The 21054-nt window shown below is 50.6% G+C and overlaps 1 protein-coding gene across 7 annotated transcripts; it reads left to right on the forward strand.

The window, feature by feature from the left end:
• The first annotated feature begins 910 nt into the window (after positions 1 to 910).
• On the forward strand, positions 911 to 20111 carry PLIN3 (perilipin 3). Of its 7 annotated transcripts, none has more exons than XM_045831644.1 (8): positions 911 to 1001; positions 3683 to 3764; positions 8106 to 8304; positions 8466 to 8548; positions 10377 to 10674; positions 14330 to 14529; positions 16053 to 16181; positions 19261 to 20111. In XM_045831644.1, exons 2-8 carry the CDS (start codon positions 3699 to 3701, stop codon positions 19603 to 19605), a joined length of 1320 nt encoding a protein of 439 aa, XP_045687600.1. In that variant the 5' UTR covers positions 911 to 1001; positions 3683 to 3698; the 3' UTR covers positions 19606 to 20111. The 7 variants fall into 7 exon arrangements, with proteins under 7 accessions (XP_045687600.1, XP_045687606.1, XP_045687601.1 ...); XM_045831650.1 differs by having other exon boundaries at positions 19264 to 20111; XM_045831645.1 differs by having other exon boundaries at positions 3686 to 3764.
• Positions 20112 to 21054: the final 943 nt, after the last annotated feature.

Raw genomic sequence — 21054 nt, forward strand, 5'->3', positions numbered from 1 at the left:
CAATTTTGTCTATGTTCTTTCTGAAGGTTCCATAAGTCTTACCTCAACCCATATGTGAGTAATTTAGTAGAGGTGGCAAACTGAGTTTTATTTAGTCCAGTAGTTTTCTAAAAGGCCGGACAGCAAATTCCCGTGGATCATGAACCCCTGGGGTGGGCCTCCACAGGACAATGAGCCACACTGTCTAGGCAGGGCACGCTGCCACCCCATTTACCTCCCGCTGACCACTGGGAACATCTGAGTTTGAGACTCTGGTTAATAGACCAAGAGAACAGACGTTAGTTGTTGTTGGGGTTTTTTTTGCTGGGGGGGTGGGGGAGGGAGGAATTCGAATGGGCGTGGCTTCCGGAAATGGTTACTACAGGAGTCAGAGATCCAGGAGTTGGTGCCTGAATTGCCCTAGGCAGGCGGCCTCTGAGCCTGTTTTCTCATCTGTAATATGAGGATAAAGAAACACATAGTGTTGGAGAGTTAAGTGGCACTATTATACAGGTCAGGGAGGGCAGAAGGCACTGGATGTATCTGTCCACTGCTGTGGTTAACACTGTTCATAACGCACGGTCGGGTTTCGCTCCTTCACTCCTGTGCTAACCACGCAGACGCACCCAGTTCTTACAGCCTGGGTTTCACTATTGGAGAAAGGAAACAGGGAACCCCAGAATCGTGCTTACCTTCCAAAGCCAAGTTCATAGGGTCTCTAGGTGAGGCTGAGGTGCCCTTGGCTGAATCCGGTGTCATATAGCGGTCTCCCCAACCCCTGGGCAATGCTCAGAGGGCGCGCCCGACTCCCAAAACTAGCCCTTCTCAGACTTCACTTGTGACTCCAACGTCCAGAGTGGAGAGGGGCGTGGTCTGACAACCCCCTACCGGATTGGTTGGTTGGACCGTCACTCGCGGGCGCAGTCCCAGTATAAAGGCCCGCCCTAGACCTACACAGGGCGGTTTTGAAGCTATCACCTCAAAGTCGTGGCGGCTGCGCCCCGGACGTCCCGCTGACTGCGGTGAGAGGCGGGGTGCCCGATTGAGGTGGGGGATGGGACCCACTGAGTCTTGGGGCGCCCCAGGGGTGGAAGCGGTGTAGAGAGCCTTTCCGGGCGCTCTGCTGGTCTCTGCGGCCTGGGGGAGGGTCTCCAGCCCAGGCTGATCACCCCTCCCCTACCCCCAATCCAACTTCTAGAACAGGCTCAGATTTTCATACTCTCTCCTCTTAATTCCTGGGACTTTGGTGGGGGAGTTGCGAAAGAGTCCCCTAGAAATGCCAGTATCAAGCAGTGGGGAGAAATCCCTCGTCCCAAACAACAGGCTCGCCAAATTTAAAGTGTGTTTGCTTTGCTTGCAAATGCCGTTTGGGGGCAAGCCGCAGCCCGTCCTGCACCGGAATTCCGCCCTCCCTAGGACTTCAGAGTCTCCCCCCACTGTCACCATGGAGCGTCCTTCTGCCTAGCACAGCCCCCTTCCCTGCAAATGATTTTGCTGCCTGTGGCCCTCCCTTGCCCCAGCTCCTGACCCCCAGAGGACAGGCGAATCGAACCCCGCCCACTTCCCTGAGTGGGTGTGGCCAGTGGATTGCACAAGGCCCCGGATACCGGTAGGGTTGGGGAGCAAAGGCCACCCCTTATCTGAGTCCTTGGGACCTGTGTCAGCACTGAGATGAGGGGCCAGGCTCTGGAAACTTCGGAAGTTGGATCTTAGCGTATCCTGGCAGCCACAGGAGGGGTGCACAATTCCACCCAGTTCCAGCCAGCTCTTTCTCTGGAAGCCAAAATTGTAGGTTCAGTCCACAGTCAGGGCAGGTTGTGGACCGGAAGCACTTGAATGGGGTGTGGACATCTGCATGGTCACCCTTGGTTAAAGTGGTTCAAGGGAGGACCTCTAAACTGCCCAGGTGAGCTTAGGCTTAGAAGAAGGTGAGGGGGACATAGGTGATGACCAACAGGGCAGGTATGTCTCTTCACCCACTTCCCAGTTGGCTGAGGAACTTGAGTAACAAGTTGGTACCTCGGTAACAAGCAGGAATCTCATTTCTGGCTGGCTTCACCCTTTGTACGTGGCAGCCACATGTACGTGGTGTCACATGGATCTGTTTATTGAGCATCTATGTGTCAGGCTAAGCATCACATATGCAGCATCTCCTCCAATCTGCAGGGACTCTGAGCTAGGAATGGTTATCTAAACTAATAGGTATAGATGTAGCAAGCGAGGCTCCAAGGAGGGGTGATGCCTTTTCAAGCTGTCACAGCTAGTGAGATGCAAAGTGGGATTAGAACCTGGTTGAGACTCCAGAACTGGTACTCTGAAAATGTCAGCTTCCACTTTGGAGAAGTGGACTCCTTTTATCTAGAAGGAATCTCCTTTCCTCTAGAAGGAATCTCTCAGAATCAAGGTCAGGGGTTCTCAACAGGCTCACTCCAGAATTGCCTGTGGGACCAGTCTTTAAGGCAGGCACTACTCTTAGCCCTATTTTACAGGTAAGAGAGCTGAGGCTAGGGGAGAAGAAGCTCCTTGCCCAACATAGAGCACAGCGTGAACAGAACTGAGACTCCTGGAATCTAATGTGAGGATCTCCCACCCATCTCTGCTCCCCTGGCCAGGGAAATGAAGCATACCTATGGCTCCTATCTCACCTGCAAATGTGTGCAGTAGCCTCACAGGGGGCGGAGGGCGGGGAGACTTCCTTGCCCTTCTCACCCCCAAGTCTGACTTGATTGGTTTGCAGTGGGGCCAGGCATGGTCTCTAACACTTTCTTTTTTTTTTTTAGCTTAATTTTATTTTGAACAGGTAATATTATCTACCTGGCTCAAAAGTCAGAAGCTTGCCCTAGTTACTTGATCTTCCTCTTTAAAAGGTGGCCACTTTTAACAGTTTCCTGTGTCTCTTTAAAGATTCTGTACACCCTGGCAGGGTAGCTCAGTTGGTTAGAGTGTCATCCTGATATGTCAAAGTTGTAGGTTCAGTCCACAGTCAGGGCACATGTAAGAATCAACCAATGAATACCTGAACAAATGGAACAACAAATTCCATATTTCTCTCTAAAACGCAATTTTAAAAAACATTTAAAGATTCTTTTACACCCCCTTCACACCTTTGCCCCATTCACACCTTTGTCTCCTTACAGTATCTTGGTCCATGTCAATTACATGTAAATTCTCATTCTTTTGCCAGGCACTGGGCTAACCTGGTGTTTTCTTTAGTCCCCTTCTGCTAGGCAGACAGGTCGTTACCAGTGTCTTGTTGTGGCCAACACAGGTGCACCCCCCTTTGCCCACTTGGCAGTACAAGTGTGGGACTGTCCCCACAGTGAGGTTTCTGGGTCAAAGGGAAGATGCATCTTGAAACTTGATAGCTATTGGCAAGTCGCCATCCACAGAGGTTTTGCTCCATGGGTGCGTCTGGAGTTATTGTACAGATGAGCTCTCCTGAGGCTATAATTTGACCTTGCCCTTCAAGGTATAGCCCGGGATCATCTGTATCAACTGTATCGGCAGTAACAGGGAGCTTGTTAGGAATGCAGACTCTAGGCCCTGCTGAATAAGCACCTGCTCTTGAATAGGCCCACAGGTGCATGTTAATGGCTGAGAGGCAGGGCTCTTAGAATTGGGGGAAGGGTTGTTGGAGGGAGGGGAAGGGTTGTTGCAGGGAGGGAAAGGTCAGGCTGTACCTGACTAATCCATTTGTCCACAGCAGGTGCTTCTGAGAAATGTCTACCAACGAGACAGAAGCCCCTGCTGACACCCAGGCAACAGCTGAAGAACCGGTACAGCAGGTAAGAAAGGTCTGGAATCTATGGGGTGAGGCTTCCCACATCATGGTACCATGGAACGGAGCCGGGGAGCTTCTGGCAGCACATGGGGGTTAAGAAATGTCTTTCTGACTGGGCTGGAGAGAACCAGCCAACAAACCTCTAACAGGTGTCCCACTAACAAGTGGAGGCAGGAGAACTGGGAATCTCAGAGGCTCTCGGGAGAACAGGGGTACAGTCTGAAACTGCCCGGCACCACCCAGACAAATGTTCTCTGCCTCTGGAGATTCTCTTAGGGTCCCCCTTCCAAGGAGTCAGTCCGCATTCCCCCCTCCCTAGTTTAAATAAGTTCCCTTTTTAATAGACTATTATGGTATCATCTACATATCATAAAATTCACCCTTACGCAGAGTGCGTTGCGATTCAGTCATTTTTTTAGTGAACTATCAAGTTATGCAGTTATCACCACCGTAGTGTTAGAACATTTTTCGTCTCACCCAAAGGAAACCCCATACCCAGTAGCAGTCACCACCCCTTCCCGCTTCCTCCTTGGCAGCCACTCAGCTAGTTCTGTCTCTATGAGATTCTTCTTTTACTGCGTGTAATGTTCTAGAGGTTCATCCGTGCAGTGTATCTCATTTGCATCATTCCTTTTTAAAAATTGTGGTAAAATAGTCCTGGCTGGTGTGGCGCAGTGGATTGAGTGTCGGCCTGCAAATCTAGGGGTCGCAGGTTCCAATTCCCAGTCTAAGGGCACATGCCCGGGTTGCTAGTCAGGCCCCCCGTAGGGGGCGTGTGAGAGGCAACCACACATTGATGTTTTTCTCCCTCTCTCCCTCCCTTCCGCTCTCTAAAAATAAATAAATGAAATCTTTTTAAAAATTGTGGTAAAATATACACAATATAAAAGTATACTATTTTAACCATTTCAAAGAGTATACAGGACTTCTAGCCAAGATGGAAGCATAGGTAGACACACTGTGCCTCATCGCACAATCAAAAGGACAACAACAATTTAAAAATAAAGAACAACCTGAACTGACAGAAAATCAAACTGTATGGCAGTCTGACAACCAAGGAGTTAAAGAAGAAACATCCATCCAGACCAGTAGGAGGGGTGTAGACGGGCAGCCGAGCGGGGAACACTTGGGGCACAGCAGTGGTGGAGGACCAGATCGGGCAAGGCGGAGGCTGGTGGAGCAGTGGTCCCACATTCACTTGCAGATAAACCCAGAGGAACAGCTGGGGAAGGAGACAGACCTCACAACCTGGAGTCCCAGCTCAAGGAAATAAAGCCTCAAACCACTGATTGAAAACACCGGTGGGGGTTGAGGCGGCAGCGGGAGAAACTCCCAGCCCCACAGGAGAGTTCATTGGAGAGACCCACAGGGTGTTAGAACATACACACGCCCACCCACCAGGGAATCAGCATCAGAAGGGCTCAATTTGCTTGTGGGTAGCTGGGGAAGTAACTGAAATCCGGCAGAGGCAGAGCAAGCATCATTGTTTCTTCTCAGACCCCTTCCCCACATACAGCATCACAGTGCAGCTACATTGGTCACCCAGCCCTCATGAACACCTAAGATCCCGCCCCTCACTACATAACAGGTGCACTGAGAAAAAAAAAATGGCCCAAATGAAAGAACAGATCAAAGCTCCAGAAAAAATACAACTAAGCGACAAAGCAATAGCCACCTTATCAGATACACAGTTCAAAACACTGGTAATCAGGATGCTCACAGAATTGGTTGAATTTGGTCACAAATTAGATGAAAAAATGAAGGCATTGCTAAGTGAAATAAAAGGAAAATGTACAGGGAACCAATAGTGATGGGAAGGAAACTGGGACTCAAATCAACGGTGTGGACCAAAAGGAAGAAAGAAATATCCAACCAGAAAAGAATGAAGAAACAAGAATTCAAAAAAATGAGGAGAGGCTTAGGAACCTCCAGGACACCTTTAAACATGCCAACATCCCAATCATAGTGGTGCCAGCAGGAGTAGAGGAAGAGCAACAAATTGAAAACTTATTTGAACAAATAATGACAGAGAACTTCCCCAATCTGGCAAAGGAAATAGACTTCCAGGAAGTCCAGGAAGCTCAGAGAGTCCCAAAGAAGGTGAACCCAAGGAGGAACACACCAAGGCACATCATAATTACATTACCAAAGATTAAAAATAAGGAGAGAATCCTAGAAGCAGCAAGAGACAAGGAGGCAGTTACCTACAAAAGAGTTCCCATCGGACTGTCAGCTGATTTCTCAAAAGAGACTTTACAGGCAAGAAGGGGCTGGAAAGAAGTATTCCAAGTCATGAAAGGCAAGGGTCTACATACAAGATTACTCTATCCAGCAAAACTTTCATTTAGAATGGAAAGGCAGATAAAGTGCTTCCCAGATAAGGTCAAATTAAAGGAGTTCATCATTACCAAGCCCTTATTATATGAAATGTTAAAGGGATTTATCTAAGAAAAAGAAGATAAAAAATATGAACAGTAAAATGACAGCAAACTCACAGTTATTAACAACCACACCTAAAACAAAAACAAAAGCAAACCAAGCAAATACCTAGAACAGGAACAGAACCACAGAAATGGAGATCAGATGGAGGGTTAGCAACAGGGGAGTGGGAGGAGGAGAGAGGGGGAAAAGCTACAGAGAATAAGTAGCATAAATGGTAGGTAGAAAATAGGGGGCAGTTAAGAATAGTATGGGGAATGTAGAAGCCAAAGAACTTATCTATATGACCCATGGACATGAACTAAAGGTGGGGAACGTAGGTGGGAGGGGGTGTGCAGGGTGGAGGGGAATAAAGGGGGGAAATGGGACAACTGTAATAGCATAATCAATAAAATATATGTTAAAAAAAAGTATACACTGCAGTGGCATTAAGTACCTTCACAATGTGCAACCATTCCCACTACATAATTCCAGAGCTTTATCACCACCCCAAATGGAAATCCCAGCCCCATTAATAGCGACTCCCATTTCCGTCACCCCCCAGCCCCCAACAACAACTACTCTGCTTTCTGTCTATGGGTTTACTTATTCTGGTGAGGCTGTATGCTGAGAAAACTTAATTTACAAAACTAGGCAGTGATGGAATATTATTTAGCCATAAAAGGAATAAAATACTGACACATACTACCACATGGATGAACTTTGAAGATATGCTTGGTGAAATAAGCCAGACACAGGAGGACAAGTTCTGTGTGATCCCACTCATATCAGGTTCCCAGAGGAGTCAGATCCCCAGGGACAGGAAGTAGATGGTGGGGGACGGGGCCTGGGGGAGGGGGAGTGAATGTTTCATGGGGACAAAGTGTCAGTTTGTGGAGATGGGAAAGTTCTGGAGATGGATGGAGGTGGTGGTTGTACGAGAGTGTGAACATACTCATTGCCACTGAACTGTACACTTACAAATGGTTAAAATGGTACATTTTATGTTATCTCTGTTTTACTATAATTTATTTAATTATGTATGTATGTATTTTAATCCTCACCCAAGGATATATTTTGTTGATTTTAGAGAGAGAGAAATATCCATGTGAGAGAGAAACATCGATTGGTTGCCTCCAATATGTGCCCTGACTGGGGATCAAACCTGCAATTTCTTGGGGCGTGGTTGATGCTCCAACCAACTGAGCCACCTGGCCAGGGCTTTATTTTACTACAATTTAAAAAAAATGTGCATTTCCATACATTACTACATGAATGAACACTGAAAACATTACTCAGTGGAAACATCAGACACAATAGGCCACAGAAAACATGATCTCATTGACAGAAAATGTCCAGAAGAGACGAACTCAGAGACAGAAAGCGGATCAGTCCGTGGTCACCGGGGGCTGGGGGAAGGGGAGGGGGTGACTGTTACCGGGGGCAGGCTCCTTCCTGCGGTGATGGAGCAGGTCTGCAGTTACTGGTGATGGTCTTGCAGCCTAGTGAATGTACTGGAAACATTGAATTGTACGCTTTAAAAATGGTGGAATTTGTGCTGTGTGAACTTGATCTCAGTAAAACTATTAGGAAAAAAACACAAGAATAAAACATCAGGTGGTGGGTCACAGTCAGCAGACCCCAGCTTTAGACCGTAAACTCTGTGAGTGTAGGGTTCTCGTCTCTTTTCACTCCCTGGCACACAGTGGGTGTCAAAGTCACGTCCAAACAAATGAGCTGCAGAGCTAAGACAAAGGAAGCACACGGCGGAACCCTGAAGTTCCTGGGTTGCGCAATCCTGTGGACCCAAAGCAAGGGTGAGCCATTTCCCTGGCCACAAGCAAAAGTGCTGGCACTGGAGCTTCAGGCCCAGCCCTCTGGCCTCCCCACCCCCGGCCCAGCCTGCCTTAGCTGCTTCTCCCTACAGCCCAGCGTGGTGGACCGAGTGGCCAACATGCCCCTCATCAGCTCCACCTGTGGCATGGTATCGGCAGCCTACACCTCCACCAAGGAGAGCTACCCCCATATCAAGACTGTCTGCGATGCGGCGGAGAAAGGCGTGAAGACCCTCACAGCAGCAGCCATCAGCGGGGCCCAGCCCATCCTGTCCAAGCTAGAGCCCCAGAGTGAGTGAAGTCCCAAAGAACATGGAATGTTCCTGGCTGTTTCGGGGGGATCTGCCCCACCCTTGGCCCTGTTACCCCCAAACCAGTGGCTGACCTTCCTGGGACCCCGAGAGATGCTCGTGTGTGGTAACCAACATATTTCTGTCTTCTACCTCCTGTAGTCACATCAGCCAGTGGCTATGCCCACAGGGGGCTCGATAAGCTGGAGGAGAACCTGCCCATCCTACAGCAGCAGCCGGAGAAGGTAATGGACCTCCGCCAAGGGAGCCCCAGGGACCTCCCTGGGTGTTGGGTCTGTGGCCCACCCCAACTAGAAGAGACAATGCGACAGCTTACTCCCTGACCGCTCCTCTAAACATGCCCCCACACCCCAAGCCTACTCCCCACTGGGCAGCTGGACAAATATTCTCAAACCCAACCAGATCTGCTCAAAACCGCCCCCTGTCTCCCACCTTGCCCAGAGAAAAGCCAAAGCCCTCCCCACGCTCACATGGCCCCACCTGATGTGGCCCCACTGCCTCCCTGCCCTCACCACCCCCCTCTCTTGCTGCACTGCAGTTACGTTGGCCCTCCTACTCCCTGGGCAGTGACATAGTGTGTGCACATACGGGACACAGCGGTGGAGAGGGTTCTTGCCCGCATGGCACTCACTCTGGGACACTGAGGGAAGCAAAGACAATGAGTGCACCTGGCCCAGTCCTACCCCAGGGCCTTTGCACACGCAGCTCCTTTGTGGACCAGGTTTTCAGGTCTCTGTTCTAATCACACCTCTTCAGAGGCCTTCCCTTCCTTAAAGACTCTAGCTCAGCACAGCCCAGTAGAACTTTCTCTAAGGTCCATGCTCTTGGTCTTCACTATTCAGGAGGGGACCCATCAGCCCTGTGAGGCTGCTGAATCTTTCGAACGTGTCTAGTGTGACTGAGGAACTCAACTACTAATTTTAATTATTATAAATGCAAATAGCTACTTTGTAATCTTCACCATCTATTTTAGAACATTTCTTCCCCACCAAAACAAACTTCACACTCCTTGGCTGTTATTTTCCTTCCCATGAAACATCCCAACCCCTGGCAACCACTAACGTACTTCTTTTCCCTTTGGATTTGCCTGTTTTGGACACTTCACGTAAATGTGGCCTTTCAGGTCTGGCTGCTCCCACTGAGCACCGTGTTTGCAAGGTCCGTCCACCTTGCGGTGAGTGTCAGTGCCTCGCTCTTGTTCACTCATGGACTGAGTTTTGTTTGTTCATTCATCTGATGATGGACATTTTAGGAAGCTTCCACTTCTTGGCTATTAGGAATAACACTGCCGTGAACACTGGTGCACAAGTTACATTCAGTTTTTTATAACATCAAATTTACCATTTTAACTACTTCTGAGTCCACAGCTCAGCGGCATTAACCACACTGACACTGTTGTGCAGCCGTCCCCACCATCTGTCTCCACAGCTTTCCTGAACTGTCCCTCTGTCCCCACTGAACACTGACTCCCCATCTCCCTCCCCCAGCCCCCACCATCTACTTCCTGTCTCTGTGGCCCTGTCTCACTGAGCATAATGTCTCCAAGTTTCATCCATGTGATAACATGTCAGAATGTTCTTCCTTTTTAAGGCGGAATAGTACCCCATTGTCTGGATGGACCACGTCGTGTTTATCCATTTGTCCGTCCGTGGATTGCTTTGGGTTGCTTCTGTTCTTTGATTGTTATGAATAACGCTGCTACAAACATGGATGTACCTATATCTCCCTGAGACCCTGCTTTCAATCACATTTTATTTAGTTTTAATTATTTTAAATTTAAATAGCCACACATAACTAGTGGCCAATGTATTAGGCATTGTGGATCTGGGAGGATTGAGGCACAGAGAGGGGGAGTGACTGGCCTGAGGCCACACAGCTAAGAAGTATCAAGCCAGGGATTCTAACCAGACTGGCTGACTCCTGAGAAGTGGTCTTAACTGCGATACTGGAGTCACTGTCAACCCTTGGGCCACCCTGGAGGTTGGGGTGCAGGGGTGGGGCTACCCAGGTGTGGAGGGCATGCAGAGATGCTGATGCTGGCCTGACTCGTAGGTCCTGGCGGATACCAAGGAACTCGTGTCGTCCAGGGTGTCGGGGGCCCGAGAAGCTGTGTCCAACACGGTGTCCAGCGCCAAGGACACAGTGGCCACCCGAATGACAGAGGCAGTAGATGTGACCCGGGGAGCTGTGCAGAGCGGAGTGGACATGACCAAATCCGTGGTGACCAGCAGCGTCCACTCGGTCATGGGGTCCCGCGTGGGCCAGATGGTGCTGAGCGGAGTGGACACGGTGTTGGGCAAGTCAGAGGAGTGGGTGGACAACCACCTGCCCATGACAGACTCCGAGCTGGGTAAGTGTGGCCCATGGGCCCGAGATCCTCTCACCCTCTCAGCCACCTGGAGTCTGACCATCTGAGTGAACTTTTAAATGAACAGACGTGTCGGGGGTCGGGGGAGTGAGGGGAACAGCAGAGGAGAGTCTGGGCGATTTTCAGGGATTGAAGCACCCTCTGGGCACCAGGCCCTGCCCTAGACACAGGGGCACAACCAGTGAGCAAGACGGAAGCCTCCGCTTTGTGGAACTGATGACAGAAGCGATGACCAGTGCCTGAGAGGAAAGAACAGCATGCCAGGAGGGGGTGTGGGAGGGTTCCAGAACACAGTATGGAGGAGGAAGTTCTCATTCTTAGAGGCCCTGCAGGAAGGTGGTGTTTGAGTACAGAGCTGGAGGAGGAAGGGAGTTATCCATCGGGATGTCTAGGGGAAGAATGGTCCTGGGAGAGGGAACAGCACATGCAAAGGCCCGGAGGCAGGACCTTGCCTGGTGTGTTGGAGGAACAGCTAGGAGGCCCCTGTGGCTGGAACAGAATGAGTGAGGAGGAGAGAGGGAGAAAGTGAGGGCGGGCGGGGTGGGGCGGGGGGAGGACAGGGGCAGGTGATGCAGGGCAGTGTGGGCCAAGGGGAGGACTAAGGGCCCTACCCTGAAGAAGGTGGGAAGGGAGGTGGGGGCCTGAGAGCAGTGGAGGGTCTGGATCTGACTCTGGTACTAGCAGGCGCCCTCTGGTGGCTGCTTCAGGGAGCACAGACTGGAAGGCAAGGGTGAGAGCGGAGGGACCAGGGCAAAGGAAGTTGCCCCTGGTCCAGGCCAGTGAAAACGGAGACAGAACCAAATTGGGGCAGAAATGAAGACAAATAGACAAACTGGGGATGAAACCATTGGAGACCAAGCAGCCGGTCCTACTCATGGTCTGTACTTGCCCTCCGACACCCTTGGCCCTTGTGGTGGGTCTTGACACCACATTTAAAAGGCAGCCCTCCTTTGTGCACATGCCCAGTGTGCTGGCACATCAGCCTCCAAGGCCCATCCATGACCGCGAGGGCCCGTGGGGGCCGCACCTAAGTAGGCACCGTGCTCCATCCAGAGTGCAGCTTGGCCCTGGCCCACTGGCCGGGCCTGGTTGGTTTGAATGAGGAGCCACATATTTGGGAGAACAGAAAAAAGTTGAAGACAGGCTAGATAGGGTTTCATCACTCTTCTGTGGAGCCATCCTGGGCACGGCAGGGGCCAAGCAGCCTTTTTGGCCCCTACCTACTCAATGCCAGGAGTTCCCCTAACTTGTGACAACCACAAATGTCCCCAGACATTGCCCAGAGTCCCCTGATGGGCCGAACTGCCCCCAGATGAGAGTCGCTGTTTTGCCTGTTCTGGAACCTTGTATAAACGGGATCACGCGGTTCTCCGATGGGCAAACAGCTGGTCTTTATCTCCATCCCTGTTTCCATCTGGGATCGCCACAGGTTGCTCTTAAAAGTATCGCTTCTTTCTCTGTTGCTAGAACACTTCCGTGGAGAAAGTTCTCTGAAGCTTTGATTATCCCAAGGTACAAGTTTACTGAGGAAAAGCAGGGAAAATGGCAAATTTATTTTGGCATCGTGGCTGGTTCACCAGCACCCTCCATGAGTCCATAGTGGTTTTTCACTATACGCTTGAACATGTGGATTCACACGACATATTCTAACACGAAGTGTTTGTTTTATTGATACCTTATTTGTCCCACTGTTTTCAGCTGCTTGGAGTCCCTCTAGAGTTGGCTGTGAGTCCCCATGACCCTCCCTAAGAACTCTCAGTGGAAGGGGGGAGTCCATTGCTCTCTGGAGCAGCTCGACGTCCCAGGCAGTCCTGCAGCATGTGGCTTGAGTGTAGCACATCACTTGTTTTTTGAGTTTCCAAAACCCAACTCCAAACCTCTTGGAAGATGGGACCTAGCTGATGTCTTCCCTGCTGCATCCCAAGTTCAGTGACAGCTGGCCCATAGTAGGTGCTCCTCCTCTGCAAGGCTCAGCCGTGGGCCTTGGACCCTGAAGGCAGGAGGAGAAAGCAGGGTCTGTTGGAGGACAGCCTTGAGCCAGGCCTGAAAGCCACAGCAGGGAACAGGTCCATTTGAGTGGCTTTGCTCTTCTGCATCGGTCCACTGAGGATGAGAGCACTATGCACACAGGTGTTTAGGGTACTAGGTGGTCGGTAGATGAGGATTTGAGGAGCTGTTGCAGTGCCCCGTTAGAACCAGGCAGGTTAGTCAGGGGTTCAAGCTAGGAGGGCAGCCCTCCCCCCTCCTGGGGGCTCTGCCCTTTGCCAAGGGCACCTGCCCCTCCTCGGGGCCTTGCCAGCTTGCTCAGACATGCCAGGACTCTGCCAGATGTCCTTGGCCTAAGTTACAAAGCTGTTTTCACTTCCAAGGGCAGAGCTCAGGGGCTCTTGGAGAGCCATGGAGAAGTTCTGGACATCAGCAAGGGGGGGTTAAAAGTGTTGCTAGTTCTGGTTAGGCTTTGCAAACCCACCTTTGGTGGGAGAATAGGGAGGAATCCATTTTTCTCAAAATGCGTTTATTTTTGCTTCCTTGAAGTGTCCCATGTCTTTTTGTTCAGTTTTTTTAAATGTCAGCATGAAACAGTTGTTCATGGGCAAACTCTTCCCTAGCCAACCACAAAGCCCCGTCAGGCCTACCACCTGCTTTTTTTCTTTAAGATTTTATTAATTTTTTTTAGAGAGAAGGGAAGAGAAGGAGAAAGAGAGGGAGAGAAACATGAATGTGTGGTTGTCTCTCATACATCCCTTGCTGGGGACCTGGCCTGCAACCCAGGCATGTGCCCTGACTGGGGACCAAACCTGCGACCCTTTGGTTCACAGGCCTGCGCTCAATCCACTGAGCTGCACCAGCCAGGGCCCACCTTCTTTTGTAAATAAAGTTTTATTGGCACACAGTCACATCCCTTTGTTTACATTTTTTTATGGCTGTCTCACATCGGTAATGGTAGAGCTGAGTAATAGAGGCAGAGTATAGCCTACAAAACAAAAACATTGGCCCTGGCTGGGTAGCTCAGTTAGAGGGCTGACCCAGTGCACCAAGGTCATGAGTTGGATCCCCAGTCAGGGCACATTCGTTCAACCGATGAACGCATAAATAAGTGGGACAACACATCGATGCTTCTCTAAGAAAAAAATCTATTAAAATTTTAAATTAAAAAGATATGTTTCAGGCACTAACATAGGATCAGCTGACTTTTTTTTCTGTAAAGGACCTGGTAATAAGTGTTTTAGTCTCCGCTGGGCATGAGGCCCCATACTCACTCCACTGTTGTAGTTGGAAAGGAGCCGAAGACAACATACAGTGAACACGCGTAGTTGCTGCATTCACCATTTGTGCAAAACCGGAGGCGGGTCGGACGTGTCCCATGGGCTGTGGTTGGCAGACCCTCATGCTAGTCTAAGACCTCTCAATTCTGGGAAGTTTGGTTCTCAACATACCCATTCTGCAGATGGGTGAAACAAAGGCAGGGAAATCCTTCACTCCAAGGCTTCAAGCTGGCAAGCATCAGATCTACATAAACTTGAGTAGTCTGTGTGAAACCCAAGGGCCATACCCTAGTGTGCACCAGGGGAGCCTGAGCTGTGTGCTCTGTCTGCATCCCAACCTTCACGATGCTTCTCTTGCCTCCCTTCTGCAGCCCACCTCGCCACATCCGTGGAGGGCTCTGACGTGGCCTCAGTGCAGCAGCAGCGGCAGGAGCAGAGCTACTTCGTGCGTCTGGGCTCCCTGTCGGAGCGGCTGCGCCAGCGGGCCTACGAACACTCACTGGGAAAACTGCAGCACACCAGGCAGAGGGCCCAGGAGGCCCTGCTGCAGCTGACGCAGGCGCTCAGCCTGGTGAGGGCCTGCCCAGGCTTGGGGGTGTGGCACAGCAGCATCCACTCTCATGAGCCCTCCCCAAACCTAGTGGCTTATCGCTCACCATTCTGCACATCCACTTGGGCTGCTGGTTCATGTGACTGTGGTGCTGGATGAGTTTGCAGGGGCTGCCATAACGAAGTCCCATAGTGTAGGTGGTATAAACAACAGACATTTATTGTCTCTGTTCTGGAGGCTGGCAGTCCAAGATCAAGGTATTGGCAGAGTTGGGATTTCCTGAGGTCTGTCTTTTTGGCTGTAGATGGCCCTCTTCTTCCTGCGTCCTCACGTGGTCATCCCTCTGTGCATGTCTGTGTCCTGGTCTCCTCTTATAGGGACACCAGTCACACTGGATTAGGGCGCATTCTCATGACCTCTTTTTGACCTGATCTACGAATACAGTCACATTCTGCAGTCCTGGGGGTGAGAGCTTCAACATGCGCATTTGGAGGGGACACAGTTTGGCCCCACAGGTGGGCTGGAGGCTGGGCCTCTCACCATGGGCTCCTCCCTCAGCAAGCCAGCCCTTCCTTCCCCTGCAGGCGGCCGAGGGATCCAGGTGCAGCGAGAACACATAAAGCACATTTTCTTTTTGTTTTGTTTTAAGTCAGTTTCATGGAGGTATAATTTACATGCAATAAAAATCACCCTCTTTAAAGTGTACCATTTGAGGAGTTTTATAAATGTAAATGGACTTATCACTACTGCCCCATAAAGTCCCCCTGCCTCTGCACAGTCACATCCCCCCACCCAGCTGTTTTACTTCTCTGTTCCCTCTGTTACCTCTGCTAAGCATATCTCCTCTCTTTTAAAATATTTTCAGCTGTGGTGAACCACACGAGAAAATTTGCCGCCGCCACCATTTGTAAGCACAGCTCAGTGGCATTAAGTAATTCACATTGTGCGGCCATTCCCGTTGTCCAGCTCCAGAACTTTCTCATCTTCCCAAACCCAAAGTCTGTCCCCATTAGACACACCCCATCGCCTACCCCAACCCCTGGCTGCCACCGTCTTTGTGTCTCTGTGACTCTAAGGACCTCTAAGGTCCTCTAAGGACCTCATGTAAGTGGAGTCACACGGGATTTGTTCTGCTGTGTCTGGCTTGTTTCTTGAAGTGTGATGTCCTCAAGGTTCATCCCCATTGTAGCAGGTGTCAGCATTTCCGTCCTTTTCAAGGCTGAGTAATGTTCCATCGAGAGCACTTTCTAAGCTTGTGCTTCCGGTGTTCTGGTGGCCACCGCCACTCAGGTGGCCAGGCCCAGTTGCAAGGGAGGGGAGAAATAGAGGAAAATGGGAGGGGCTGCAGAAAATGTAGGGCCACTTTGTAGCTATGGAAACTGTGTTAAAACAGCGCCCTCCCACCTCCCCTCCCCTGATCTCAGATGAAAGGAGGACTCCAGGGCCTGCCTCTGGAATACCCCCTCTCCTGGGATAGCAGGGCTCTGCTGGCCTTGGTCGAGCACCGGAGGCAGCCTCCTTCACTGCTCTCTCTCCTGCTCTAGATGGAAACTGTCAAGCAGGGAGTTGATCAGAAGCTGGTGGAGGGTCAGGAGAAACTATCCCAGATGTGGCTCACCTGGAACCAGAAGAAGCAGCTCCAGGGCGCAGAGGGGGACCTGCCCAAGCAAGAGGTACCCACTGTGGGGCAGGGCGGGGGTGGGGCTTGGGGCCCTGACTTCCCTTTCCACACCTCTTCTCAGAGGCCTGCCTGGAACACTCCCTACGCCTCGCCTCCCTGTGCCTGCTTTCAGGACTCTCCAGCCTAGTTTTCTGTTCTTGGGTACAGGGGTTGCTTCTGAACCTGGGGCACTTGACAGTGATGTGTCTCAATGTGCTAAGCTACATCTTGAAACTCTTGTAACCTCCCCTCCCCCATCGCAGTGTCCCATCAAGCCCTTCATGTTTACCACCGGGCTCCAGCTCCAAGTAACTGCTGGCTTTCTCTGCTTCCTCCAGTCTGCCCCAAGCATTGGCCTCTCGCACCTGCTCTGCCTTTGGCTGCCTGTACCTTCCCTCATCCCGGCTTTCATTGAACCAACGCCTCACACAATCCTCACACCTCGTTCTGAATGGTACCCCCTTCCCAGTCTTAGGTCCGTACTAATACTAGAGCTTCTCAGCTTAACCTCTCTGGGCCTCGGTTTCTCCGTTGGTGAACGGAATATAGGACCTTCTGCAGGGCTGTTAAGATGAAACTAGCTAAACTCGTACGTGAATGTTCACAGCAGCCTTATTCACAATGGGCCAAGAGGGGGGAAAGCCCAGATGTCTGTCAGTGGGTAGATGGATGAACATGTGGCCCATCCATACAGTGGAGTGTCACTCAGACAGAAATAGAGTGAGGCACTGACGCCCGCTCTGACGTGAATGAACCGTGAGTGTATTACCCTCAGACAAAAAAGACCACGTATTATATGATTTCGTTTATGTGCAATGTCCAGAACAGGCAACTCTGCAGAGACAGAAAATGAATTCGTGGTTGCCAAGGGCTACGGGAGGGAATTCCTTTTGGAGGTGGTGGAATGTTCTGGAATTAGAGGTGGTACACAACCTCATGAATATACTAAAATCCACTGAACTGTACACTTAGAAGGGTGAATTTTCTGACACGTAAGTTATATATATATATATATATATATTTATATGATATATATATATATCTTATATGATATATATATATGATATATATATATATCTTATATGATATATATATATATGATATATATATATCTTATATGATATATATATATATATATATATATATATATATATATATATATATATATATATAAATGAAATGATGCCTTGGTTGGTGTGGCTCAGTGGATTGAGCACCGGCCTGCAAACCGAACGGTTGCTGTTTCGATTCCCAGTCAGGGCACATGCTTGAGTTGCGGGCCAAGTCTCCAGTAGGAAGCACATGACCACACATTGCAACCACACATTGACATTTCTCTCCTCTTTCTCCTTCCCTTCTCCCTGTCTAAAAATAAATAAATAAAATCTTTTAAAAGAGATTAAATGAGTTCATAAGTAAAGCACATACTGCTACAAAAGTGGTGTTTATAAAGATCCCATGAACATCTCTATAAACGTGCATCTGCTCAACATCGAGACCCAAACTGCAGAAAACCATCTCCCTATGCCACCCCCCCTCCCCGCCGCCCGCTGCTGACTGCAGCAGCAGAAGACACCGATTTGTGCTCCCCTCTACGCCTCGCCTGCAGGTGCAAGTCCAGAGCCCTCGGCCAGCAGCGCTGGGGCAGTCCTGCAGCCCTGGGGCAGTCCTGTGCGGATCTCCTTCCTGCCACAGGAATTTTCTAGGACTGGATCTAAACTGCTCATGACTTCTGCCAGAAAGTTCTTCCAGATATTCTCTCTTTTTTAAAATTTAAAAAAGACAATTTTGAGATATAAAAATATCTTACACTTTTTTTTAAAGCTTTAATTTTTAAGATATAATTCACATCCCGTACAATTCACCCAATTAAAGTGTGACCCAGTGGTTTTTGGTATACAGATGCTCCTCAACTTACAACGGGTTACGTCCCCATAAACTCTTCGTAAGTCGAACATACCCTAAATCGAAATTCATCCACTACACCTCACCTACCGAATGTCACAGCCTGGCCACGCCCACTGTGAACGTGCCCTGGGGTTGGGCAAAATCCTGCCGTGCTGCCGGCCAGCACCGCGGGACAATATCAGACTGGCATCGCTAGCCCAGCACGAGATCCAGATTCCAGATTCAAAGTATGCATGTCACTCTTGCACCATCATAAAGTTGAATAATGGTAAGTTGAAACATCATAAATTGGGGACTGTCTGTATTCACGGAGTGCGGGACTTTTACCACAATCCAGTTAGGACCTTGTACTCACCCCCAAAAGAAGCCCTGTGCCCATGAGCAGTCACTCCCCGGCCCTCTCCCCCAGCCACTAACCCACTACCTGTCTCTGAGGACTCGCCTATTCTGGGCATTTCTCATACATGGAAGGCCACACCCTGTGGCCTTTTGTGTCTGACTTCTGTCATGGAGCATCATGGTCTCAAGGTCCACCCACACTGTAGTGAGTATCAGAGCTTCACCCTTTTTCGTAGCTAAGTAATATTCCAGTGAGGGCCACACTGTGGCTGGGTTGCCAGCTTATGGACATCGAGGTTGTTTCCACTTGTGACTGCTGTGAGTAGCGCCCCTAGGAATGCTTAGGTACAGGTCTTTGTGTAGACGTGCTGCTGGATTACATGGTGACTCGGTGGTTCAATATTCTGAGGAGCCACCAGTCTGTTTCCCACAGCGACTGCACCACCGGCCAGTCCAAGTGCTCTGACCCCTCCCCACCCTGCAGACCCTCGTTCTTATCTTTGTGGTTCTGTCAGCTCTCTCAGTGAGTGGGGTGTTTCATTGTGGGTTTGAGCTGCGTCTCCCTGACGGCTAGTGAAGTTGAACATCTTTTCATGTCCTTTTCATGGCCATCTGTGTGTATCTTTGGAGAAATGTCTGTGCCTCTCTTTCACTTTGACCAGTGTGTATCTCACGGTTCACAACTCTGAGAGCTGGTATTCCGGAGCACAGTGCTAGGCGGCCTCTCCTATGGAATGGTTTTCCTGAAGGTCAGCGGTAGAACCGCTTTCTTTTTCCCCTTCTTTGAATCCAGTTTCCCCCAGAGCAGTGGTCCTGATCGCCCCCCACCCACTCTCCCTTCTCAGCAGGTCGAGTCCCAGACGCTCACCATGTTCCGGGACATTGCCCAGCAGCTGCAGGCCACCTGCACCTCTCTGGGGTCCAGCATCCAGGGGCTGCCCACCCACGTGAAGGACCAGGTGCAGCAGGCTCGGCGCCAGGTGGAGGACCTCCAGGCCACCTTTTCTGGCATTCACTCCTTCCAGGACCTGTCCAGCAGCGTCCTGACACAGAGCCGAGAGCAAGTGGCCAAGGCCCGGGAGGCCCTGGACCACATGGTCGAGTACGTGGCCCAGAGCACACCCATCACCTGGGTGGTGGGACCCTTCGCCCCTGGAGTCGCTGAGAAAGCCCAAGAAGAAAAGAAGTAGGATAGACAGTAAGGGGGCTCAGCAACTCAGTCCCTCTCCTAGGGGACCAGCAAGGAGCCCTGAACCCCCATCCCCTACCCCCCAGCCTATCAGCTGCCACCCTGGGAAGCTGGGGCCTCTCACAGACCAGTCCCACCCCCTCTCTGAGCCCGGAGGAGGCATGTTCTGACCTTATCAGTCATTCGTGTGAGGTATCTGGAAATTTTTTTCTAGAAGCCTTTAAAACAATTGTTTTAGAAGAAGGTCCCAACTTTTTTTTTCTTTCTTAAAAACCAGGGACATAGTTCTCCCATCCCACTTCCTTTTCTACATCCAGAGCCCCAGACATCAGTCTTTAGGAACTGGACTTGGACCTCCGGCCTGAGAAGTGGGCCTCCTGCCACAGGGTGGGGGTGGGGCTCCCCAGCGCTTTGTAGAGCAGAAAGGGGCCGAGGCCTGCCCAGCAGCTCATAGGTGCCTGGAGCTTCAGTGTCGCCTTAATAAATTTTACCTGCAGCTAATTGCAAGCATGTGTGTGTGTGTGTTTGTGGGTGTGTGTGTTTTCCCAGCAGCTGAGCAGTTCCGGGGGTCTCTGTGTGGCATGGGTGGGACAGGGATGGACCTGCTACTGAACTTGAAGTTCGGCACCCATGTTGGTTGTCAGCAGTGTGCTCGCCATACTTGCTTGGCCTTGAGTCGTCGAATTTGGTCCTGGACATTACAGAAGAGCAGGATGCGAGGAGGGCCTTTCCTCCCCACCCTGGCGTGCCGGAGTCTTCCCCCTGGGTCATGTCACGTCACACTTACGTAGCAGAGCAAGAAGCCTGCTGCGTTTTTCACAGTGGAACTTCTTAGGTGTGTGGGGAACAGTGTGGCGGGCTGACCCCTCCAACACATCCACATCCTGACCCCTAGGACCTTTCTGCCTGACAGAGGGGACTTCGAGGATGGGATTCAGTTAAGAACCTAGAGAGGAGAGGTGATCCTGGATTACCCAATGGGCCCTAAATGTCATCACAAGGGTCCTTTAGGGCAGAGGGAGGCTGGAGGGTCAGAAGTGGAGGAGATGTGAGGGCAGAAGCGGAGATGGGAAGATGCTGTTCACCTTGAAGATGGACGAGGCCACAAGCCAAGGATGCAGGCACCTTTATAAGCTGGAAAAGGCAGGAAACAGATTTTCCCCTGAAGCTTCCAGAAAGAACCAGCCCCGCCAACACCTTGAGTTTTGCCCCATAAGACTCATTTCAGACTTCTGACCTCCAGAATTGTGAGATGGTGCACTGTGGCTTTTTCAGCCTCCAGTTTGTGGTCACTGTTTGCAGCAGCTGCAGGGAGCTCACACCAGGTGCAAGGACTTCAAGTTGCCACTGAATAGAACTCAGTTTGTCCACTCGTGTCACTAGCTGTGTTCCCGCTGCTCTGGTGCCCTTTACTTACGACACCAAAGCCAAGTCCTTCCTCGCCCACTCT

Source organism: Phyllostomus hastatus, unplaced genomic scaffold (assembly GCF_019186645.2).
Source record: "Phyllostomus hastatus isolate PE091 unplaced genomic scaffold, TTU_PhHast_1.1 phas_contig_159, whole genome shotgun sequence".
Lineage (NCBI taxonomy): Eukaryota > Metazoa > Chordata > Mammalia > Chiroptera > Phyllostomidae > Phyllostomus > Phyllostomus hastatus.